General features: G+C 45.1%; 1 protein-coding gene across 1 annotated transcript in view; it reads right to left on the reverse strand.

Moving 5' to 3' along the window:
- MYO18B (myosin XVIIIB) overlaps positions 1-26,391 on the reverse strand; it is a 276,767-nt gene that overhangs the window by 241,282 nt on the left and 9,094 nt on the right. Inside the window, exons 3-5 of the mRNA XM_083717843.1 lie at positions 4,089-4,215; positions 3,143-3,292; positions 247-1,023 (exon numbers count right to left, since the gene is read on the reverse strand). Of these exons, the coding sequence (XP_083573969.1) occupies positions 247-1,023; positions 3,143-3,292; positions 4,089-4,127 (966 nt within the window). The 5' untranslated portion in view covers positions 4,128-4,215. The remainder of the gene's footprint in view (positions 1-246; positions 1,024-3,142; positions 3,293-4,088; positions 4,216-26,391) is intronic.

The raw sequence follows: 26,391 nt of genomic DNA on the forward strand, positions 1-26,391 counted from the left end.
GGAAACAAGCGGGATTTCCACTTTGAAAACCAGCATAGCTGAGACAGAACTCCAAATTCCAGGGAAGAAAAAATAGCCATGCAAGGAGAAGTTAGGAATCTTTGGGAGGCCTTGTCCAGGACACAGAGTGCTCTGCACTAGGTAAAACCACCAAGGGTGCAGGATGAAGCCCTTCCCCAGCAAAGGGATATACAGCTGAAACCCTAGGAAGTGGGCCCATAACACTGAATTCAGCATCAACCTCACCTTGTCCGAATCTGTGCTTTCTCCAAGTTCTTCTTTGTTTTCTCCTGCCAACACTTCCTTAATTTCCTCTGGTTTCTCCTTCATTTCTGCTACTGGAGATTCTTGCTTTCTTTTTCCTCCCTTCCGAGACAGTTCCTCTTCCATTTCTCCCTGTTCCACCTTCAATTCTGCTAATACTTTCTCGGTTTCTACATGGCTCTCTTTGGGTTCTCCTGGCTGCTTCCCACTGTCTGTGGCCTTTTCTTTATTTTCTCCAAGCTCTTTCCCCTTCCCTGTAAATTTTGCCTTATTTCCTGGCTTGCTCACAGCCTCTTCCTTGGTCCTCATTTTCCAATTCTCCTTTCCTGGGCTTTCAAAGTGTTTGTTCCAGAGTAAATGGCCCTTCTTTTCATGTTCTGTTCCAGACCCAGGTAGATCCTTAGCACTGCTGCTTTTGATTTGATCTGGAGCTGCAGGAACTTTAGGAGGCTGAGATGCATCCAAGTGGACCTCCTCGCCCAGTGTTGGAACTCCTGGTGCTGATTTTGGAGTGGCCGGTGCTAATTCAGGCACAGGCAGTACTGGTTGCTGGGTGTGGCCTCTCTGGACAGTTCTCTTGAAAGGCAAAGGCTTCCTCCTTTCTGGAATCTCAGACTCACCTTCCGCTCCATGCTTCTCACCATTCAATCGTCCTTGCAGCAGCTGTCCCTTGTTGGCCATGTCCTCTCCCACTTCCAAAATGTTGGTGTCCCTGATTACAAACTGCTGCACGGGCCCGTCAACCTGCTTTCCTGGAGGCTGGGAAACAAACACACACTCAAGGACATTAGCACCAGAGGAGTCAGTCATGCCCATTTCCAAACAAAGCAGAGGAGTGTTTCCTAGAGTGCAGCAGCATCAGTTGAGACACAGTCATCTAAAGGGCCTTTCAAAGGTATTTGTGTCTGGTAGGGTTTGTTGCCTTTAAATAGGTTATATTAGATTCTTACAACATATTACAACATTATGCACACATAATAATAAAATATCCCATACCAGTCCAGAAGATGGAGTTAAGGCCATACATCCAAAATAACATCCAGATTGCATCATACTGTGAGTTCCTATCCCAGACAACCATTTGTACAGAAAGCAATATTCAGTTTATGCCAACCAAGACATTTTATAACGTGAGGGGAGCCGGCTAGTTTCATTTTGTTACTGTGTGTCTATACTGTTTGGTATAAAGCTACAGTTACAAAGGAGTCTTTATGCTTCAAATTTTGTGCCAATTTTTCCACAAGTGCTATTCCCATATTTTATTGGGCCAGTCTGCTGAAGAAGCACTCTCTGAATTCTTCCAGTATACTGTATACTGTATACTGTATAATTATCAGCCTGGTATTTGGACTCAGCTGGGTCCTCCTGCCAGAAATTAAGTATTTAATGGTCATTGCACACATTACACAGGGAAGACCTGGATTTGCCAACCAATGTGGGCACCTAACAGGCCACTGAAGCCAATCACTGTTCACTGCTGAGAATTCATGTCCATAGTGGGTCCATTGTGTTCTCTCTACATTTTTAGATGCACATCCAAAATGGTGGTGTGTGAAGGGACCTGGAGGCCATCTCCTTTAAAAGTTTGTGTACGTCTTATTTGTGAGTTTCAGTGGAAAGTAAGACATGAATTGGAAGGGGCTAAACCAAGGCATGCCTTCTGACCTTCTCAAAGTCTGGCAAAAGCTTCCCTCTTGTAAAGGGTTTTTAGGACATGATTGCCTCTCTGCTTGATAGATGTTTCAACATCAAACCAGTGTAACTGTAGCGACTGGCTGACTTATCATTTGATATGGTGGTTATGATTTTATCACTGTGAGCTACCCAGAGTAGCTATTTGGACTGGGGGGGTAGGATATACATTTAGCCATTGACATTAATTCCCCTAAAAATTAATGCAAGGTGATGTGATGTCAGCACTCCTCTACTGTAATTATTTCCTCTATTGCGCCAAAATCTGATTCAATAGCAAAACTGAATATATTTCATATTAAGGCAATACCTTTATTAGACAATGAAAATGTAAAAAAAATAGTGTGCAAACTTTGCAGTTCCCCAGAACTCTTCATCAGGTTAGATGGCAAAAATGCAAAGTGGGGAGGGAAAGGAAGAGAAAGAAAAGGCTGCTGTTCAAGCACTTTTCTCTCCCCCAGACTTTGATGATGATAATATTACTACTAATATTAATAATATTTCTATACTGTCCTTCACTCAAGGATCACAGGGCAGTTTACAATATAAAAACACAAACATTTATACCATAATAACAAACAATCACACACACACACACACACACACACACACACACAGTTTAAAAGGCCATAGATTGTTTAATCAGCCAAAGGCCTGGAAAAAGGGGAATGTTTTCGCCTGACACCTAAATATATTTAACAAAGGTGCCAGGCGAGCCATTTAAGGCTTTATAGGTCAAACTAGCACTTTGAATTGGAAACTAAATGGTCGCCAGTGCAGTCAGCCCAGGGGTGGTGTGAGATGCCAGTCTTTCTTTTCCTTTTCCTTTTTTCTTTCTAGTCTGGTGAAGTATTTTGGGGGACTCAAAAGCTTATACACCATTTTGTGACATTTCTGTTGGCTGCATAATAAAAATATTGGCCCAATATCTTTTGATTTTTGTCCTTAGGTGCCAATACCTTTACATTTCAGACAGCAATTGTCAGTCTGTATTACTTCTCAAGTGTTGGGTTTGGAATAATTGTCCAAATCTATTCAATTGTTTTCATTTACCATTTACCCATTTGCCTTGGGGGGAAAGTAGATTATCACCTAACTAATGCATAAATATGGACAGGCCCAAGGATTCAGCAGTGCAGAGACTGCAGCTGAATGTTTGAATTCTCAGTGTTGTTTTCTTACTCACATCTTCTTTGGAAATTAATTTCTCTTTTAATTTTGCTTCTTTGGACTCCTTTTCTGTTTCCCGCACAAGTTGCTTGATGAAGCCTCCGGGAATGACCGAGAAAAGTGGGGGTGGCGAGGTGGGTGGGGGGCTGCGGTCTTCTTCCCTAATCTGTATACACAAGCAAAAATGGAGTTATTGTACAGCGCTGGCAAAGGCATTCCACAGAACCCTCTGCCACAAGGGCCACAGATCACACTAGCCAATTACATCCATCTGCTGCTTCTCTGTCAGGATTTTGAAAAGGGAAATAAAATCTGCTCTCACTGAAGATTTCCTAAGAGGAGCTACAAGGACAGAAAAGATGCTCAAAGGAAACCAAGCTGTGGCAGCGCAGGGGTGAAATTGGCACATGCAAACCCTGTAAAGCAACTTTGGCAGCAGGTGGGCAATTGGGTTCAAGAGGGAAAAGGATGGTGAAAAGGATACTTTTCCATGCTGCACACATAACCATTTCTTTCCTCCCATGCACACAGGTTGCAAATTTTAAAGCAATGCAAGGACCTGCCAGCCCATTAGACCAGAGGTAATGTGGGATGACTGGGCACATCTCCTTTTTCAAATTGTCTTCAATTCTGGGGAGGCAGGGAGGGTTAGAATCAGCCTCCCGGCAAATACAGGAGGAGACTTCTAAGCAGAGAAGCCCGGAAGAAGAAACCAAAAGCAGCAGAATTCTATATGGAAAGCAAAAATCTAAAATTAAATTAAATTGTGCTGGTGACAAGCTATTTAGTATTGGGCATGGGTTAGCCACAGCAACAGGGAACCAGGAGACATTTGCAGTGCTTTCATTGGGTTTGTAAAGGCCTGGATTTCAAGGAGAGGGCAAAGCTCCTCCCTCATGCCATAGGCTCCAATCTCTCTGCATGCAGAAGGGCTAACAGTGTGGTAGGGGAATGGCACTTTCCTTTTGTTCCCACAGAGCCAGACGTGATGAGATGGCCATGCTGATGTGGTGAGGGTGGCTCAGAGGTTATGGTGCTTCAAAAGATGAGACACAAGGAATGATGCTTTATGGAGATGAGGACACTGGCCTGCCTCAGAAACACACATAGTGCAAGGAAGAAAAAGAGAGAGAAAGACTTTTCAGACATCTGCAAACACAACTATTTCATTCACTCTACAGGGTTGTTGTTTTTTCTTGGGTGAGGTGAGAGACTCTGGGTAGAACCTGAATTGTTCAGTTTTTACATCCTATCATGGCCCCAGGTCATAGTACAATGTGAGTCACAATACAGCACAGAGTAAAATATAAAACCAAACAAAATAATACTATGCAGTCATTATAAAAACAGCATGACCACGCTTACTTTTCATTTGCTTTTTCCAGGCATAATTCAGGATTTAAAGCTCACAGTCTTTTTGTTTTTTGCTCCAGAGCTTTCCCCACAAAACCCCACTCTTTAAAGCTCAGTCAGAGCAAACCTGAATTGAGCTTTAAAGAACAGGTTTTCATTGGGAAAGCTCAGGACTATAGAGACATTTATTTAGTTAATAAAGTTATACGCCACCTGTCAGGGCAAAACAGCCTCTTGCAAGGCAGCGAATGCCATCCTGAGCTATCCTGTCCCCACCCATTTGCAGACACAATGGAATGTTGATATAAATTCACTGAACACTAGAATACCAAAACTCAATATAAAAACATTGAAAAGGTTATACTGAAAACAGTGTAAACCTAGTTTGCATTAGACTTGAACATAGGAAATTCTAAGCTCTGAACAGGTAAGATGCATCCCCTTTATTATATCAATGCTATTTTATTATTATAGTGAAGACTCTCTGCCACAATAATGTGTGTCAAACCTTATAATGAAAAAAATGTTTCATTTGCTATAAATACAAATAAATACCGTATTTTTCCATGTATAAGAAAATGTTTTTTTATTATAGAAAAATCTAAGAAATGGGGGCACATCTTATACACGGATAGTGCAGAGGGGGTACGAGCGACTAGTGTTAACCGCGCGAGCATGAGTTTGTAAGTGGCAAGTCGTGGCTGCAGCAAGGCCTGCTAGCGATTGACTGCTGCAGCGGCGATTGGATGGGTGGGTGATTGGTGGCTGTATCTTATACACGGGTGCATGTTATACACAGAAAAATACGGAACCTTGTTTTTGAAAGAAGGACACTGACCTCGCTCTCCTGTCTTACCCATTCCCAGCTTCCAGACCCAAAAGCAAGACAGGAAAATTATGACTATAGGGAGATGGGTAAAGAGTCTCTCTCGCTGGGGTTCTAGTCTGGATCAGGGCCCTCACACTGGCAACATGTACTTTTAAAAAACAAAAAAAAATCCTTCCAGTAGCACCTTAAAGACCAACTAAGTCAGTTCTTGGTATGAGCTTTCGTGTGCATGCACACTTCTTCAGATACACTGAAACAGAAGTTTCCAGACCCTTTAAAAAACAGATTTTCATGGATGAAAATAAAGCTGCAGATGGCACTCGTACCTGTGGTATGAAAAGGTGAAAGTACATAGAGGCTTTCTAAACCATATTTTTAGAGGACCAATATTCCAAGTATGGGAAAGAAATAAAAATCTATTGGAAAGGAAGACACCTTGGTGGATTTCACCAATAGAGGTGTTAACTGTCAAAAAAACTAATATGGAAGGGAAGAATGCCACTTATGAAGAACTTACAAGGAAAACTGATCAAGGCATTAAACTTAGACCATATGAAGAGATTAAAAATCATTTACTGGGTGGCTGCAAAACCACCAGGTAAATGATTTGTTAAAAGAAGATAAAAAGAAATTAGGATTTGAAGATAAAAAATCTAAATTCAATGTGGAAGTTGTTGTGTATTGAGTCAAAGGATTTCATATCTGTATTATTATTGTCTGTATCGCATTAGGGTAAAGTAACTGCCTTTTGGTTCCAGAGGGTACAGCTACTATTGGTTCATTTAAGCTGCTGTATTTGGATCCTCTGTCTTATTGGTTTCCTCCAAAAGGCAGGACTGTGATTGCCTGATATTGTTCCCTCCAAAATGTATCCTTTCTAGCTTGTTCCCTGTCCCTATAAATGTAGCTCTCCCCTCCTCAAGTCTCAGTCTTGTTTGCTTTAATAAAGAAGTGTTACTAGAGAACTGTCTCCAGCATATTATGTCAAGAGAGCTGAAATCACAAACCCCACATCACAACAACTGGCGACGAAGGTGGGATCCGGAATGCTGAGGAGCAGTTAACGCAGCCCTGCCTCAGAGTCCGGATTGAAGATAAAACAAGACTCACTGGCCAGCTGAGAAGACGACCCTGCCCACAGGACAATGGAGAGTCCAAGGGTATTGGAGCCCTTCCAGCCATCAGAGCCCCACACGTGGGAAGACTACGTCGAACGCTTCGAGTTCTTCGCGGAGGCTCAAGGGATCACTGATGCCAGCAAAAGAAGGGCCACATTCCTGAGCTACTGTGGGCCTGAGATCTTCACGCTGGCCAAGGCATTGCTTGCTCCAGTGAAGCTAAGTGAGACATCTCTCAAAGATATTCTTGCCTGCCTAACAAGCCATTTGGCGCCTACTGAGACCAAGGTGGCCCGGCGGATGGAGTTTCATAAGAGGCAGCAGCATGCTGGGGAGTCTGTATCTGCATTTCTAGCTGAACTGCGGAAGCTCGCTCAGCACTGTGACTTCCAAGATCTGGAAGAGACTCTCCTGGATCGTTTTATCGGTGGTCTGAGCAGCAAGAAAGCCAGAAGACGCATCGTGGCTAAAGAAGAGGTTACCCTTGCTTCAGCCTTGAAGGAGGCCACCGCCACGGAGAAGTATGAAAGAGAGGAGCTTGATGCCAGTCGCAGGGCCCCTAAGCCACAGATAGAAGTTGCGCATGCCATGGACGAGCTAGAGGCTACTTCGAGCCAGAGCCCAGTCCGTGGGGTCGAGTCAGTGCGTCAGGCCTGCACAGTGCACAAAGATCATCGAGGCAGGTGCCCTGGTTGTGGCGGAAACCATGAGCGGAAGAGTTGTCGTTTCCGGGATGCTATGTGCTGGACGTGCGGGAAGACAGGTCACATTGCCAGGGTCTGTAGATCGGCGGCGTTGGGAGCGACAGGAGCACCTAGACTGGAGCATCGCAGACCGCCCACAGCAACCCACGTTCTACAGGACTGCCACTACGTAACGGAGATCAACGGGAGGGTCGTGCAGTTTCCAGCGCAAAGTAAGGCACACGTCAAGGTGAAGATTGAGGGTCAGCTGTGCGACATGGAGGTGGACTCCGGATCTGGATTCACTATCGTGTCGGACCAGACCGCGAGGACATTCTTCCCCAGGGGTAAGTTGCCCCCTCTGGAGCCCTTCCCGGCAACTTTGCAGTCATACTCAGCGGGCCGCATCCATGTCATGGGAATGTGTGCCGTGAGAGTACAGTTCCGGGACAAACAGGCGGTACTCAAACTGGTGACTGCGAAGGGCAGTCGCCCCAGTCTCCTGGGCACTGACTGGTTCCCCGCCCTGGGACTGAGTACATCAGGGCTTAATTCAATCCAAACCTGCCCTGAGATGAGCGAGGCATTATGCAAAGAATTTGCTGGTCTCTTTAATGGAAAACTGGGTTGTTATAAAGGGCCCCCAGTTGAGTTCGAATTGGACCCTGGGGTGGCCCCAATCCGACTCAAACCAAGGCGAGTGCCATTGGCACTGCAACCCAAGATCGAAGCAGAGCTGGATAAATTGGTCAAGCAGGGAGTTCTCTCACCCGTGGACTCCGCTAAGTGGGAGACTCCAATCGTCACGCCCCTTAAAGCAAATGGGGAAGTCAGGATCTGTGCTGATTACAAATGTACTATCAATAAGGCACTCAGGGGAAACTCATACCCCATTCCAGTCATATCACATCTGTTGGCTAAACTGGCTGGGGGCAAGGTGTTCGCAAAAATTGACCTGGCACAAGCTTACCAACAGCTGCCAGTAATCCCACAATCAGCGGAAGCACAGACTATTGTCACACATAAAGGGGCGTTCAGAGTTAACAGATTACAATTTGGAGTTTGTGTGGCCCCAGGGATTTTTCAAGGGCTCATGGAACGCCTGTTAAGAGGTCTGCCGGGGGTCTTGCCATTTTTTGATGACGTTTTGATTGCTGGAAAAGACCCACAGGAACTGGTTGCGCGTGTCCGTGCAGTGTTGCTCAAGTTCAAGGAGGTGGGGTTGCAACTAAAAAAGGAAAAATGCAGTTTTGGGGTGCCAACTGTGGATTTCTTGGGGTTTAAAATTGATGCATCAGGCATCCACCCCACAGATGCTAAGGTTAAGGCCATCATCGAGGCACCACGACCACAGAACAAGACGGAGTTGCAGTCATTCCTGGGACTTATTAACTTTTATCATTCGTTCTTACCCCAGAAAGCTTTGGTAGCTGAACCATTACATAGACTGTTGCAGAAAAAGAATGTGTGGCGATGGGGGCAGGAGCAGCAGAAGGCTTTTGACTCCTTGCAAGGAATGCTGAGTAGCAGGAGTGTCCTTGCTCATTATGATGAGTCGAAGCCGCTGGTCCTGGCATGTGATGCCTCTCAATACGGTCTGGGGGCGGTGCTGAGTCATAGGGAACCGGATGGGTCGGAAAAGCCCATCTCTTTCTATTCCCGTACGTTGTCGGCCACGGAGCGCAACTATGCTCAAATTGACAAAGAGGCACTTGCAATTGTGGCAGGAATCAAAAAGTTCCATGATTATGTGTACGGTCGCCATTTCTCCATTGAAACGGACCACAAACCACTGTTAGGGTTGTTCAACCCGAACAAACAAACGCCACAAATTCTCTCCCCCAGAATGTTGCGTTGGTCTATATTCCTGAACGGGTTCCAGTACACCTTGATCCATGTGCCGGGGAAGCGGTTGTGCCACGCTGATGCGCTGAGTCGATTGCCCCTTCCTGGTGGGAGCAATGAGGATCCTGCTCCAGCGGAGCACATAATGATGCTGGAAACACTTCCGGGGGCTCCTGTAACGGCTACTGATATAGCTGAGAAAACAAGGAAAGATGCTGTTCTCTCCCGTGTGCTCACTTGGGTGGGGAGGGGGTGGCCAGGTGGTCCGCATGAAGACAAATTCAGGCCTTATGCGACAAGGCAGCACGAGTTGTCCATGCATAAGGGTTGTCTCCTGTGGGGAGATAGGGTGATCATCCCAGCACCACTGAGAAACAGGGTTCTTGAGACGCTTCACATCGGACACCCGGGAATGGTCAGGATGAAGTTGCTAGCCCGATGTTATGTGTGGTGGCCTGGAATGGACCAGAACATAGAACAATGGGTACGAACATGCAAGGCATGCCAAGAGGTGCGGCCAGAAGTGGCCAGAGCACCAGTTCACTGGTGGGAGCAGTCCAGATCTCCCTGGAGCCGGCTGCACTTAGATTTTGCTGGGCCATTCCAGGGGAAGGTCTTTTTGGTTATCGTTGATGCATATTCCAAATGGTTAGAAGTGGCGATGGTCCCTAGCATGGCATCAGCTGCCGTAATCAAGGTGTTGAGGCAGCTGTTTGCAACCCACGGGTTACCTGAGACCATTGTATCAGATAATGGGGCAGCTTTTGTATCCCAAGAATTCAGGGCATTCTTGCCAATGGGCAGGCGGAGCGCATGGTAAGAACAGCCAAAGAATCCATTGCGCGCTTAATGGAGGGTGACTGGTCAGCTCGCATCGCACGAATGTTATTTTTGCAGCATGCGACGCCGTGTACTGCGACGGGCAAGTCGCCAGCTGAGCTGCTCTTGGGTAGAAGACTGGTAACGGTGCTGGATTATGTCCACCCGGATAAAATGCCAAACCGTAATTCAAGAGCAACCCCCCAAGCTGAGACTGACACAACAAGGTATCTCGCCCCTGAAGATCTGGTCTGGGTGAGGAACTATTCACGAGGTTCGCGGTGGGTGGCTGGTGTGGTCACCCGGACTAGTGGACCTGTGTCCTATTATGTGACCTTGGAAAATGGGCAAGTTTGGAAGAGACATATAGATCAGCTGAGGCGCCGGGCGCTCAGCAGGGAGGAGTCTGATAATTCATCCCTGGCTAACGACGCAGAGCTGCAAGACCAGGGTGAAAAATGGCCCAGAGGTGCAGTCACCAGGGGCCTCAGCAAATGAACCAGGGTCTGCTGGTCCTCAGGATGACGAGGTACAGGTAGGGGACCCTGAGATGTCTGGGACTCCATCTGTTCCTGACGAAACCCCTATAGCAGCCCCCCTACCACAGGTGACACCCAATCCAGAACCGGCAACACCTGTTGTCAGGAGATCAAGTAGAAGTTGTAGGACCCCACAGTACCTGAGAGATTACGTCTGCTGTGCTCACTAGGGGGGGAGGGGTGTTGTGTATTGAGTCAAAGGATTTTATATCTGTATTATTATTGTCTGTATTGCATTAGGGTAAAGTAACTGCCTTTTGGTTCCAGAGGGTACAGCTACTATTGGTTCATTTAAGCTGCTGTATTTGGATCCTCTGTCTTATTGGTTGCCTCCAAAAGGCCTGATATTGTTCCCTCCAAAATGTATCCTTTCTAGCTTGTTCCCTGTCCCTATAAATGTAGCTCTCCCCTCCTCAAGTCTCAGTCTTGTTTGCTTTAATAAAGAAGTGTTACTAGAGAACTGTCTCCAGCATATTATGTCAAGAGAGCTGAAATCACAAACCCCACGTCACAACAGAAGTTATTGAAGGTAAGAATAAAACATTGTCTAGACTATATGATATTTTACTGGAGTGGTACACAAAAGATGAGGAGGTGAAGGAGGTCATGACTAAATGGGCGATAGACATTGGTTATAATATTGACTTTGAGAGGTGGCTGGAATTATGGAATACTAACATGAAGTTAGTATGGAAGTGAGAGCTGGACCATAAAGAAGGCTGATCGCCGAAGAATTGATGCTTTTGAATTATGGTGCTGGAGGAGACTCTTGAGAGTCCCATGGACTGCAAAAAGATCAAACCTCTCCATACTGAAGGAAATCAACCCTGAGTGCTCACTGGAAGGAAAGATTGTGAAGCTGAGGCTCCAGTACTTTGGCCACCTCATGAGAAGAGAAGACTCCCTGGAGAAGACCCTGATGTTGGGAAAGATGGAGGGCACAAGGAGAAGGGGACGGCAGAGGACGAGATGGTTGGATAGTGTTTTCAAGGTTACCAGCATGAGTTTGACCAAACTGCGGGAGGCAGTGGAGGACAGAGGTGCCTGGCGTTCTCTGGTCCATGGGGTCATGAAGAGTCGGACACGACTAAACGACTAAACAACAACAACAAAACATGAAGTTCACGGCATGTACAGCACTAAGGGAAAACCTGTGGAAAATGATCTATAGCCACACGCCAATGAAACTGGCCAAGATTTATAGGTTAAAGAATAAAAGATGTTGGAAATGGGGAGAAGTAGAAGGTGATTTCTACCACATGTGGTGGTCATGTAGCAAAGTGAAAGGCTTTTGGGAATCGATCTATAACGAACTTAAAAAAAAAAATTATACACCTTTCCCAAAAAACCCGAAGCTTTTCTGCTAGGAATGACGGGTAAAGAAATTAAAAAAGAATATAAGATATTATTCCTATATGCCACAACAGCCGCAAGAATCATATAAGCACAAAATTGGAAAACGGAGGTTATACCCAATATAAGTGATTGGCAGCTTAAAGTGACAAATTATGCCGAGCTCGCTAGAATAACAGGAAGAATAAGGGATCAAGATGAACAGAAATTTCACGATAATTGGAATAAATATTGGATGTATATTGGAACCAAATTTTAGACGACACTGGCAGGGTTGGAATAACTCTAACAGTAAGGGGCTACTATGTAAAAGAGATAAAATACGTGACCATAGAATCTATCTGATACTTACCAAAGGAGTGGAGGGAAGTCCAAGGCTCGGCAGAGCCTAAAATAACTGTGTATTATACTTATGATCTGTGGAGTGGATATAATATGTGTAAGTTATGTAATAGATTTTGTATATGTCTACATGTGTATATGTGTAATATTAATAAAAATTTATCATGAAGAAAAAAAAGAAAATAAAGCTGCAGATGACTTAGTAATGAACCTTATCAGTTCCTTGGCAGACTCCTTTCATTCTTCTGTCCAACTGAAGATAAATAAGCAATTATACTTCCAATTAAATTAAATTCCAAGTCCTCTTAGCATTATTCAGTTCACTCCATAAATAATAAAGGATGGGGAAGAGTCAGCTCTAAGTTTCCATTGTAAACCTTTTGCAAAATAGAGCTTCCCTCCCTTTTTCCATTTTTTTACACACACAAAATTATAAAGGAGATGGGGCAACTCTCATATGAGGAAAGTTTGCAGTGTTTGGGATTTTTTAATTTAGAGAAAAGGCAAGTAAGAGACAACAGGATAGAAGCTTATAAAATTATTGTGGGGATGATTAGGGAGGCAGGAGAGGATATATTATTTAATGATATCGTTCCTAACTTGTGCTAGCAAGTTCCATATTCTAGCAGAGTTCCAAACATCCCCCTTTTTAAATTACGCAGCAATCAGCTTGTTGCTGACTCATCTGAGTCTTACTATTAAAGATTCCTTCCTGATAAAATCCCTTCTAAAAAGGAATAAACACAAGAATCTGATTAATGCTAATATAAAAGTAGTTTAATCAGATTCATTCAGGTTCACAGACATATCCCTGAAGGCAGAATTAGGTTACATAACAACTAGAACTATTCCATAAAGAAGTTAGTCCCAAGTGACGACGACTAAGCAATCACTTCTCCAAACACACAGCAACATACAAAATGGAGAAGACAAACTGATCTGAACATGGAGGCCGTGGGATCCTCCATGCTAGTACAATAGACCTCACCCTCTTCAAGTCTGTCCCAGCTCAGGAGGAAATAGGAAGTCTTCTCCTGAGTGGGACAAAACATCCCCTAAAATGTCCACTGTAGGAATGTTGTACTTGACTGCATTTTTACATCCCACAATTATGCATGAAATGGAGAAAGCATTTTCTCCATCTCTCCTAACAGTAGAATTGTTGGACATCCAATGAAGAGTCAGGACTAGGGTTGTAACTTTTTTACTTCCTCCTCCCCCCCCCAAAAAAACACCCGTTTTCCTGTATCATAACGGGATGAACTTTTGCTTAGAAATATTGTAAAAGGGACTAATTCTTCTTAGTTCTGAAAAAAGGTCACCCCGAAATGAAAAGTTGGAATCACCATATATGTAACGTTGCTACTTGTCAGGCGCTGGTGGTGGTTGCTCCATTTTCACAGCATTTTTTATATGTGTGTAGCTTCCACATTGAACTCCTAAAACTGTATTGGAGAATCCTGGAAGCAGGAGCCATCCGTATTCCAGATATTCAGAAGTAATAAGTGCACATCACACAATCAAAGTGATGGGGGAACTTTATGGTGCTTGCAGCATAAACAAAGATTTATTCTAAGCAATAAGAAGTGATGTACAATGTACAAAACATTGTACAGTGGTACCTCAGGTTACATACGCTTCAGGTTACAGACTCCGCTAACCCAGAAATAGTACCTCGGGTTAAGAACTTTGCTTCAGGATGAGAACAGAAATCATGCTCCGGTGGCGCAGCAGCAGCGGGAGGTCCCATTAGCTAAAGTGGTCTTCAGGTTAAGAACAGTTTCAGGTTAAGAACAGACCTTCGGAACGAATTAAGTACTTAACCTGAGGTACCACTGTACAAATACTGTTTTTCCTGTACAGTGCTACCTCTGGATATGAACGGGATCCGTTCTGGAGCCCCGTTTGCATCCTGAAGTAAACGTAGGACACGACTGCGCATCTGCACGTGCACAGGTCGTGTTTTGCTGCTTCCGCACATGTGCGTGACGTCATTTTGAGTGTCTGTGCATGCGCGAGCAGCGAAACCTGGAAGTAACGCACTCTGTCACTTCTGGGTCACCGCGGAGCGCAACCCAAAAATACTTAACTTGAAGCTACTTCAACCCAAGGTATGACTGTATTATAATACATGTATATGCTATGAACGCTACATAATACATTATACTGTTACAGATACAAATATTGATTTATTGATTTTGGGGTGACCTTTTTTTAAAGATTTGGAAATGACAGTTCATTCCTTTGTTTTTAGGCAAAAGTTCATCTAACTAAGCTGCAGGATCTTTTGGTTGTAAAAAAAGATATAGCCCTATTTGGCATAGATAGGATTTCTTCACACAGCACAATGCCGACCTATGTAACTCGTTCCTACAGGAGGCATTGGGCAGTGGTGGCTACCAATTTGGATGGCGGATGCCTTTAAAAGAGAATATATATATACACACACACACAGTGGTACCTTGGATTACATACGCTTCAGGTTACAGACTCCGCTAACCCAGAAATAATGCTTCAGGTTAAGAACTTTGCTTCAGGAGAAGAACAGAAATCATGCTCCGGCGGCGCAGCAGCAGCAGGAGGCCCCATTAGGTAAAGTGGTGCTTCAGGTTAAGAACAGTTTCAGGTTAAGAACGGACCTCCAGAATGAATTAAGTACTTAACCTGAGGTACCACTGTATGTATGTTTGTGTGCGTGTGTGTATTTATATATATATAATTTGCTTTATTAATTTCTACAAAAAAACATACAACAAATAAATAAAAACCCTTTCACACAATACATCTAAATATAATAATTTCCTAATACATATCTTCTATAATGACTTCCCATGACAAATTCATGAAGCATAAGACTATCAATGGAGGCTATAATCCGTTTCTAAAGTTATTTAATAAATAAAGCAGCTCTCCCCAGGGAGGCTTGCTTGGCACCTTTATTACATATTTTTAGGTGACCGGCAAAAACATTTCTCTTCTCCCAGACCTTTGGCTAATTAAACCAGTGTTTTCCAACCTTTTTTGGGCAAAGGCACACTTTTTTCATGAAAAAAATCACGAGGCACGCCACCATTAGAAAATGTTAAAAAAATTAACTCTGCGCCTATATTGACTATATATAAAGTAATTCTCTTGAATAGGAATCAAATAAACACAAAGAAAATATTTTATAATTACTTTATTATGAAATAGTAAGTAAACAGAAATATGAAAAATTATAAAATACTTTATTTTTAAATCTTTCAAATTTTTCAATTTTTCCCACGGCACACCAGGCACTAGTGTGCCACGGAACAGTGGTTGAAAAACACTGAATTAAACCATCTATGTGCTTTTAGGGGGAGTGTTATTGTGTTTATGTGTTACTATAGAATCATAGAATTGTAGAGCTGGGAGGGGCTATATTAAGCATGTCTGTGTTTTTATATTGTAAACTGCCCTGTGATTCTCAGATGAAGGGTGGTATACAAATTTAACGTATAAATAAATATAAATAAAACAGGTGGAGCCTGCTGTGTGGAAATACAGGATCAAGTCTTCTTGGTAATGACCAGATCTTTTTTTCAGCCGGAACTCACCAGAACTCAGTTCCAGCAACACTCAAGTGGGCACAATTACCATTATAAGAGAACAAGGGAGGTGTTTGTGGTGAGTTCTGGCACCTCTTTTTCTAGAAAATTAACACTGGTAATGACACCCTGGCTACAGAATTCCCTCCTGCTGGAGGTATGGAGGACCCCTTTTTGCTATGGGGCCTTCTGCTGTCAAGTAAAGACTTCTCTTTTCATCCAGGCTTCTGCAGAAAATTAATGTTGCAAGTCAGGGTGATTATGAGGACCACAGCAGTGTGCTTCACACACAGACACACACAGATACTTTTAGTCAGCTTCTTCCCTATAAGTCAAGTAATGCATCTTCGCTTTTTTCCATCCATAATATTCCACAGAGGTATCACTATCAAGAAACAATCTATTCCTTTCCTTTTCCATTTAGCTCCCATAAAGAGGCCCTTGCCGACCATCAAGGAACACCCTCCAATCATTTTGTTGGTGGCAACACTCCTTTGTTCAAACCCCAAACTCTGGCCAAGCATTGCTTCCCTGTTCACTGTTACCTGCAGTAGCCACTCCAACCAATGGGCAGAGGGGTGGGAAGGGAAGAGGGTCTGCAGAGCCTCTCCTTCCCTTCTGCTGCAAGAGAAGAAACTTTGGGCTCCTCTTGCCCTTGAAATCTTCCCATTCCAGCAGATCATCACAATTACTCTGCGGCTAATAAATCTTTTTGCTTCCCTCCTCCCTCCCCAACCACTCTCCTTTTGCATCGAGACTGTAAAAGCTGAAGGGCAGGGACTGTTTTATCAGTGGCATTTGTAAACCATCTTGGGAAACTTTTTTGGCTGAAGAGCAGGATTGAAATTGAGTTAAATAGTAGGCCTCTGGGCTGTTACAAGGCATTGCACCTGCCCAGCCATTGGTGCAGCCCCTCTGCCTGCAGCCTGCAAAAATGTGTCCCAGGGGAGCACAGGAGACAAGCGGGTGACCTTTTCCTGCTGACGCTTTGGAAATCTGGCCTCCCCGGATCCTTCTTGCAGCCACCTGGCAGAGCTGGGCAGCTCACATACCTCTGTGTTAAAGTCACTCTACTGTACATCACACAGGGAGGGGAAGGCATGGCAAAGGACACCCCCCTGCACTAGGGGGGGCACTGCTGCTAATATTGGGTGGTGCAGACTTTGCCAACTCCTGCTGGGGAAGAACAGCTTTGGTGTCTCTAAATGCTCCACAACACCCCTTCGTCTATAGAAGGCAACATCTCCAGGGTGGAAGGGGCAGAGTCTGGATAGTTGCTACTAAAAAATTAGATGGGATGGGGTCTACACATTTTTTCCAGAAAAAAATGAGTTTTTATTTGGAGTTCTTGAACTAGGATGGCCAGACATGCACTTTTGAGAGGCAATGTGATGCGACTTCCGGTCGATCGCGGAGCAAAGAGCAAGCGGGAATACTCTCGGAGAGAAATTCTGAGCTTTCGGGAGGAAAAAAGGAGTGCTGCAAGGGCGCCGCAGCCCCCAATTCCCCCTTGGAGGAAAATCCAGGGGGCCTGGTTCCCGGCAAAGCCTTTTTGCGGACCACCCGGCCGTCAGGTATCCCTTAAAAGGGGTGAAGAGTACGGCAGAGTGAAGAAGCAGGCTAAGGGAAGCCATTTTCTACCCTCCGAAAGGCTTGCACAGAAAAGCGATTGATTCTCAATCAATAAGAACTTCGGACCTAAATTGAGGTATTTAACGAAAATTTTAATTGGGAAAGGATTCGGAACCGATGAAGTGAAGAAAAAGGAGGTCAGCTTCATCTGAAATCGAACTTATACGCAAAGGGAATTCGCAGAACGCAGGAGAGTGGAGTGTGAGTTACCGCAAGTGGTTTTTCTTCTGTTTTTATAATATTTGGACATATACTTAAATAATAAGGATATTGAGAGCAAAGGAGGAGTGGAAAGATACTGTTTAATATAGTTTGAAGTCTTTTTGGTGAAACGGATGAGACCGTGGGGAAAGGATTGCTAGGAGTTTTTTAGTTTCGGTTTTAAAAGTAACTGCGCAACAGGATTGTAAGTTTTTCTTCTCCATTTTTATTTTGTTAAAAAACTTTTCTGGCAGCAACTGGTGGTAAAAAGAGTTAAAGAAAGAACTGACTGGCTGAAAAAGAATCGAAATTTCAAACAGAAATGCTTTTTTAATGATTACAAAATTTTATCAAACTGCTGCTAGTATAAACTGCTGCTAGAATGGTATACTAAAGGTGAAGTTAAATGGGTTATGATACATTGGGCCAGAGATTTTGGATACAATATACAGCTAAATGAATGAATAAAATTATGGAATGAAAGGTTAAAATTTATGGCCTGTACTGCGATAAAGGAAAATGTTATGAAAATGATATCACCCCTGTAAAGTTAGCAAAAATGTATAAAATGTGTAATAAGTGTTGGAAATGTAAAGAAAAAGGAACTTTTTACCATATGTGGTGGGAATGTAAGAAGGTCAAGGGCTTCTGGGAAATGATATATAATGAATTGAAAAAGATGTTGAAATATACATTTGTTAAGAAACCAGAGGCATTTTTGTTAGGAATGGTAGGAAATGAAATAAATAGAAAGGATTGTAAACTTTTTCAATATGCAATAACAGCGGCAAGAATATTACTGGCCCAAAAATGGAAACAAGAAGAATTACTGACAATGGAAGAATGGAGAATGAAGTTCATGGATTATGCAGAACTTGATAAATTAACAGGAAAGATCCAAAATCTACGGGATCACAGGTTCACTGAGGACTGGAGTAAATTTACAGATTATTTGAAAAGTATATGCGATGAGCAAATAACGCTTGTGGGTTTGCAAGAAGCTCTGTGAAAATATCTGGAGTATTGTAAAAAAGGGAATAGGGAGGGCGAAGGTTTGATAAAAGGCAATATTAAATTAGGAAATGTGTAAAGAAATAATCAAAATGGAAGATTCGCAGGAGAACTGAGGGAAGTCTAAAAGAATATAATTTGTGATAAAAAAATTTGGTATGGTTTTATAAATTTGTATTGGAAAATCAATTAATTTTTTTTTTAAAAAGAGAGAGGCAATGAGATGCAGTGTTTAGTGTGTCAAACTAGGAGCTGGGAGAGAACAGGGTTCAAATCCACACTCTGCTATGAAGCTCACTGGCTGATCATGGGCTAGTCACTGCCTGCCAGCCTAACCTACCTCACAGGGAATTAAATGAGGGGTGAGAAAACAGTGGTGGACCTTGGCGCTTGAGGTAGCACCCTAGAATCTCCACACCCAGTATGACTGAACTAGTTGCACTCCCCTAGATCTGCCTTTGGGAAGTAGCATGTACCTTGGAAGAAAAGTTGGGATATAAATTTAACAAACAAACGAACAAAACACACTGGGCTTGGACCAGGCAGCACTCCAGACAGAAGGCTCCTTCAAATAGAGGGTTATCCTCTGTAAAGTAGAACACAAGCACACAATCAGAACTAGGAGTGGGAGAGGTATTCAATTCAGTTCACATTAAAGGTGAACTCAGGGGCGGAGGAAGGTGGGTGTGGGGGGTGCGCTCCACCCCCGGGTGTCATACCTGAAGGAGGTGACATCGCTGCGGGTGCCCCCCCCCCCGGGACACTTGCTCAGGACTCTTGCTCAGGGTTTCTGTTGAGGTAGGTGATTAGCTGTGGGAGGAGCTTATCAGAGCTTGCAGGGTAGCGGCGCGCGCTGTTAGGCGCGCACAGTTTGATCCATCTTTTAGATTTAGGGGAGCTAGTCTCAAACGTTTGTTGGGGGAGACCTAGGGTTTTTTGGGGGGATTTATTTGTCCTGTCTTCACGCTTTTCATGATGGAGGACCGCTGTAGTCACCCCCAATGACACGTTCTCAAGATGGAGGGTGAGGGAACAGCTGCAGTCGCCTGCGGTTCCTGCGCAATGTTTGCCATCTTGCCAAAGGTTGCAGGCAGCTTTACCTGCAGCAATTGCATGTTGATTGCCCTCGTAAAAGACAAAGTCCAGCAACTGGAGGAACGTGTAGCTACGCTCCAAAGAATTAGAGAGCTGGAGCTCTTCTTGGAAGCAACAGAGCACACCATCTCCACCAAGGAGGAGACAGGGGACTCCCCTGAGAAGGAGGCTAGTTCACCAACACAGGAGCCAGATACAGTGGTGCCTCGCAAGACGAAATTAATTCGTTCCGCAAGTCTTTTCGTCTTGCGAGTTTTTCGTCTTGCGAAGCACGGTTTCCCATAGGAATGCATTGAAAATCAATCAATGCGTTCCTATGGAAACCGCCTTCAGACCAGGTCTGGGGACAGTCTGTCCCCCGACCTCTTCTGAAGGCTGACGGGGGGGGCGAAAGTCTTGGCTTCCCCCCCCTTCCCGGGACAGCGGAGACTTCTCCGCTGTCCTGGGGCGATTTTAAAATGCTGGCGGGCGGCAGCGAAGCCTTCGCTGCCGCCCGCCAGCATTTTAAAAACCCCGGGACAGCGGAGGACGTCTCCGCTGTCCGGGGTGATCTTAAAATGCTGGCGGGCGGCAGCGCTGCCGCCCGCCAGCATTTTAAAATCCCCCGGGAAGGCAGGCAGGGGGGACAAAGACTTTTGCCCCCCGCCCGCCTTCAGAAGAGGTCCAGAGGGCTCTCCAAGCTGCGGATAGCAGCCTGCTGCCCCGCGCGAGGGGCAGACATTCGCAGCTTGGGGAGCCCTGCAAGACTTCCCCTGCAGGGCTCCCCAAGCGGCGAATGTCTGCTCCGCGCGAGGGGCGCTCTGCTTAAGAGCGCCCCTCGCGCGGGGCAGTAGGCTGCTATCTGCAGCCTAGGCGGGAACTCTTCTGAAGGCTGGGGGGAGAAGGGCTTTTCTTCCCACCGCCAGCCTTCAGAACAGCCTTCTGAATGTTGGCGGTGGGGAGGAAAACCTTCCTCCCACCGCAAGTCTTCAAGACAGGTCTGGGAACAGAGGAGAAGCGCTGCGCACCTTCCCCTCTGTTCCCGGACCTGTCCTGAAGGCTTGCAGTGGGAGGATGGCTTTCCTCCCCACCGCCAACATTCAGAATGCTGTTCTGAATGTTGGCGGTGGGGAGGAAAAACCCTCCTCCCACCGCAAGCCCCGGGAACAGAGGAGAAGCGCTGCGCACCTTCCCCTCTGTTCCCGGACCTGTCCTGAAGGCTTGCGGTGGGAGGAGGGCTTTCCTCCCCACCGCCAACATTCAGAATGCTGTTCTGAATGTTGGCGGTGGGGAGGAAAAACCCTCCTCCCACCGCAAGCCCCGGGAACAGAGGAGAAGCGCTGCGCACCTTCCCCTCTGTTCCCGGACCTGTCCTGAAGGCTTGCGGTGGGAGGAGGGCTTTCCTCCCCACCGCCAACATTCAGAATGCTGTTCTGAATGTTGGCGGTGGGGAGGAAAAACCCTCCTCCCACCGCAAGCCCCGGGAACAGAGGAGAAGCCCTTCGCGCCTTGTCCTCTGTTCCCGGACCTCCCACCGCAAGCCTTAGGACAGGTCCAGGAACAGAGGAGAAGGCGCGCTGCGCTTCCCCGCTGTCCCCAGAGATTTCCCTATGGGCTTTCGTCTTGCGAAGCAAGCCCATAGGGAAATTCGTCTTGCGAAGCCGCTAAAAAATCGGAAAACCCTTTCGTCTTGCGGGTTTTTCGTTTAGTGAGGCATTCGTCTTGCGGGGCACCACTGTATATGGAGAAACGTGACTCAAAGAAGTAGGAGGCCCAGGGTTCGCTCTGATTGTTTAAAAATACACAATCGCTTTGAGGTCCTCTCCCCTAGCATGGAAGACGAAGAGCTGACTCCATTTGAGGATCTCTCCCTCATTACAGTCGATCAGGTATATGAAGACGAGCAGCAAAGTCAGTCCTCAGGGAATGTGCAGGCGACCTTGGAACAGACAGCTCACGGAAGAACCCCGACCAGACCTAAGAGGAGGCGCGTAGCGGTGATAGGGGATTCCCTACTGAGGGGAACAGAAGCAATGATCTGTGGGCCTGACAAGATGTCTCAGGAAGTGTGCTGTCTCCCTGGGGCTAAGATCCAAGATGTAACTGAACGACTGCAAGGAATCATAAAACCCACTGACAAATACCCCTTCCTCTTGGTTCATGTGGGAACCAATGACACTGCAAGCAATAGCCTCCAGAAGATCAAAAGAGATTACGAGGCTCTGGGCAAGAAATTGAAGCAATTAAATGCACAAATTGTCATCTCATCTGTCCTCCCAGTTGAACGACGTGGCCCAGGGAGAGAGGGAAAAATAGTGGAAGTAAACAACTGGCTTCGCAAATGGTGTAAACAGGAATGGTTTGGATTCTTAGATCACGGACTGCAGTTTCTTAAAGATGGACTTCTGGCAAGCTGCACCTCACAATGGTTGGGAGGAATGTTTTTGCAAAAAATCTCAGAAACCTCATCAGGAGGGCTTTAAACTGACTAATGTGGGGGAGGGAGACAGTGCTCCTGAAGGTAGAAGTCTATCAATTGATGAAGATGATCATCCAAAAGTCATAGACCAAATGGAGCAAACAGCACGCAGACCTAGTGGTGGGAGGAAAAAATCCTTAAATAAGAGACACGGGGGAATGATTAATGGACTTCAATGTCTGTACACTAATGCGCAAAGCATGGGAAATAAACAAGATGAGCTTGAGCTCTTGGTACAGCAAACTAAATATGACATAATAGGCATCACTGAAACCTGGTGGGATAAGTCCCACGATTGGAATGTAATAATGGAGGGATCCCCTTCATGGATCACTGCCTTGCCGTGGCGAAGGGGCTTGAGGAACTCAGAGAAGCTATGAACTATGCCGAGCAGGGCACCCAAGATGAACAGGTCATAGTGGAGAGTTTTGACCAAACGTGATCCACCTGGAGGAGGAACCGGCAAGCCACTCCAGTATCCCTGCCAAGAAAACTCCATGGACAAAGACAACAGGCATATAAAAGTTATGACGCTGGAAGATGAGCCCCTCAGGTCGGAAGGCGTCCAACATGCCACTGGGGAAGAGCGGAGGACAAGTACAAGTAGATCCAGAGCTGATGAAGCGGCTGGGCCAAAGCCGAAAGGACGCTCAGTTGCGGATATGCCTGGAAGCGAAAGGAAAGTCCAATGCTGTAAAGAAAAATATTGCATAGGAACCTGGAATGTATGAACCATGAACCTGGGAAACTTGGAGGTGGTCAAAAATGAGATGGCAAGAATAAATATTGACATCCTGGGCATCAGTGAACTAAAATGGACGGGAATGGGCGAATTCAGTTCGGATGACCATCATATCTACTACTGTGGGCAAGAAACCCACAAAAGAAATGGAGTGGCCATCATAGTCAACAAAAGAGTGGCAAAAGCTGTACTGGGATGCAATCTCAAAAATGATAGAATGATCTCGATACGAATCCAAGGCAGACCTTTTAACATAACAGTAATCCAAGTTTATGCACCAACTACTGGTGCTGAAGAAACTGAAATTGACCAATTCTATGAAGACTTACAACACCTTATTGAAGTGACACCAAAGAAGGATGTTCTTCTCATTATAGGGGATTGGAATGCTAAAGTAGGGAATCAAGAGATAAAAGGAACAACTGGCAAGTTTGGCCTTGGAGAGCAAAACAAAGCAGGGCAAAGGCTAATAGAGTTCTGTCAAGAGAACAAGCTGGTCATCACAAACACGCTTTTCCAACAACACAAGAGACGACTCTACACGTGGACATTTTTTCCATGTAACATTTTTACAAATCAGTTTCATTTGTTGAGACATTTGGGGGGGAGGGGGGAGATGGGGGGATGTCACATTCAGGCAAATTGCGCACAAAGAAGAGCAATAAATCGTTCTTTTAAACACTCAAACTTTAACGGTACTTAGTACAAAAAGAAAATGCATCTCTTTGGCTGAAATTTTGCAGGCTCTTCCCCCTCTGAACAGACTGCTATGCTGGAAAATTTCATCCAATTCTGCAAAAATACGCACAAAAAATGAAAGGCTTCTCTTGATTTCCACCTTGCAGTAAATGAGGAAGACATCCAAGTTTTGCCTCTGTCACCAGACTCAGGAAAGTGAGTTTGGAGGTAAATATCTTATCTGTGCACAACCCTATAGTTTTCTCTTATGCTTTTCATATATTGAAAATTGTTGATTTCATTATTAATTGGGGGAGGGGTGTTTTGCTTTATGTATGCTGCTTTCAGCCCTATCTGAGAAAAGGCAGGGGTACAAAAATGTAAATAGATTAAAACAAATGGGCAGGCATGATTTTTGGATTTTGGAATATTGCAACTTTTCTATGCAATCTATATTAGGTTATTTTTGCTCTGTTTAGAATACAGAATACACTTTATAGTGCAAGAAATATATCAAGAAAATTAAATAATATTGTGCTGTATGCCAATGTTGGCACAATGAAATTAATGGAGATGGCTGGTTGGTTGGTTGGTTGGTTGGTTAGTTAGTTAATACTTAGTTGGTTGGTTGGTTGGTTGGTTGGTAACAACCAATAATAAAAACAAGTTGAATGAATACAACTTAAAAACAAGATTAAAATACAACATTAAAACGTTAAAATGCAGCCTCATCACAGGAGGTGAAAGGAAAAAAGAAAGAGGGGAGGGAATCAAATTGACTCCAAGCCAAAGGCCAGGCGGAACAACTTTGTCTTACAGGCCCCGTTTAGGGCTTTAAAGGTCAGCACCAACACTTTATGGGACGTGGGTCGTGCTGTGGTCTAAACCAGAGCCTAGGGCTTGCCGATTGGAAGGTCAGTGGTTCGAATCCCTGTGCCAGGGTGAGCTCCCGTTGCTCGGTCCCTGCTCCTGCCCACCTAGCAGTTCGAAAGCATGTCAAAGTGCAAGTAAATAAATAGGTACCGCACCAGGAAGGTAAACAGCGTTTCCGTGCACTGCTCTGGTTTCGCCAGAAGTGGCTTAGTCATGCTGGCCACATGACCCAGAAAAACTGTCTGTGGACAAACGTCAGTTCCCTCAGCCAGTAAAGCGAGATGAGCCGCAACCCCAGAGTCGTTCACGACTGGACTTAACTGCCAGGGGTCCTTTACCTTTTACCAACACTTTGAATTGTGCTCAGAAACGTAGTGGGAGCCAATGAAGGTATTTCAGGACCGGTGGTATATGATCTCGGCAGTCACTCCCAGTCACCAGTCTAGCTGCCACATTCTGGATTAGTTGTAGTTTCCAGGTCACATTCAAAGGTAGAAGAGAGTGCATTGCAGTAGTCCAAGTGGGAGATAACTAGAGCATTCACCACTCTGGCGAGATAGTCCGCAGGCAGATAGGGTCTCAGCCTGCATACCAGATAGACAGATAGACAGCTGCCCTGGACACAGAATTGACCTGCGCCTCCATGGACAGCTGTGAGTCCAAAATGATTTCCAGGCTGCGCACCTGGTCTTCAGGGACACAGTTACCCCATTCAGAGCCAGGGAATCCCCCAAACATGTCCACCCCCTGTCCCCCCAAAACAGTACTTCTGTCTTGTCAGGATTTAACCTCAATCTGTTAGCCACCATCAATCTTCCAACTGCCTCCAGACACTCACACAGGACCTTCATCACCTTCACTGGTTCTGATTTAGAAGAGAGATAGAGCAGGGTATCATCCGCATACTGATGAACACCCAGCCCAAACCTCCTTATGATCTCTCTCAGCGACTTCATATAGATGTTAAAAAGCAAGGGGGAAAGGACAGAACCCTGAAGCATCCCACAAGTGAGAGTCCAGGGGTCTAAACACTCATCCCCCAAAACCACTTTCTGGACACAGCCCAGGAGGAAGGAGCAGAACCACTGTATAACAGTGCCCCCAGCTTCCAGCTCCTCTAGAAGGATGTCATGGTCAATTGTATCAAAGGCCACTGAGAAATCCAGCAGAACTAGGAAACAGCTTTCACCTTTGTCCCTAGCCTGCCAGAGATCATCAACCAGCACCACCAAGGCAGTTTCAGCCCCATGATGAGGCCTGAATCCGGACTGGAAGGGATCCAAATGGTCTGGCTATGCACTACATCTAGAAACAGGGGCAACATGTCTCTGAATCCCACTTGCTGGAAATCACAGGTGCTGGGAATGCTGTTGTGCTCACAGCTTCCTTTTTCCCAGTGGGATCTGGTTAGTCCCTGTGAGGACAAGATGAGAGCCTCTAGTCCGATCTGCTGGGCTCCTGCTATGATAAACAGAAGCAGACCTTCCCAAATCTAGAGAGAGCATATTTCAGAGTTGTGAGAGATTGCAGACAAACATAACTATGCATGAGCGCTAGTTAGTGCATGAAGGGGTTAACAGCAGAGTTCTTTTTCCTAGACTCAGCTAGGTCATGGCCCCTCACTCCCACAAGGGAGGAAGTGAAGTGTCTTCTATTTCCTTTCCTCATGTAACCAAGTAGGATGGGCATGTCTGAACTTGCTCCAAAGTTCAGACTGCATGTTTGAAACTTTGTGCTGTATTTTAAACCCAATAGTAATCTATCTGTGTGCTCCTTGCTGCTGCATGGAATAACGGATGAACCAGACCTTTGGATTTAGTAAGAAAATAATTTTAAACATACTTAACAGTGTATGGTCTGTTTATTGCTAGAGGGGTAGAGAGGAGGGGCAAGCATCTTAAGGCAGACTAAATGGGATATGCAAAAGGGTTTAACAACCTATATTCCACACTATGTGGCTGCTGTTAACTCTGAGAGTGTTTTTAAATCTGGAGGCTCTCTCCCACTGAAGAGTGTGCAAATCCCCATTTTTGAATCTAGACACCCAGCTGATTCTTTTGTTAATTACCCACCCATGGGTCAGATCTATATTTCCACCTCTTTTGGACCCAGACCCCCTCTTTCA

Source organism: Podarcis gaigeae (genome assembly GCF_964106915.1).
Source record: "Podarcis gaigeae genome assembly, chromosome: 16".
NCBI classification, from domain to species: Eukaryota; Metazoa; Chordata; class Lepidosauria; order Squamata; family Lacertidae; genus Podarcis; species Podarcis gaigeae.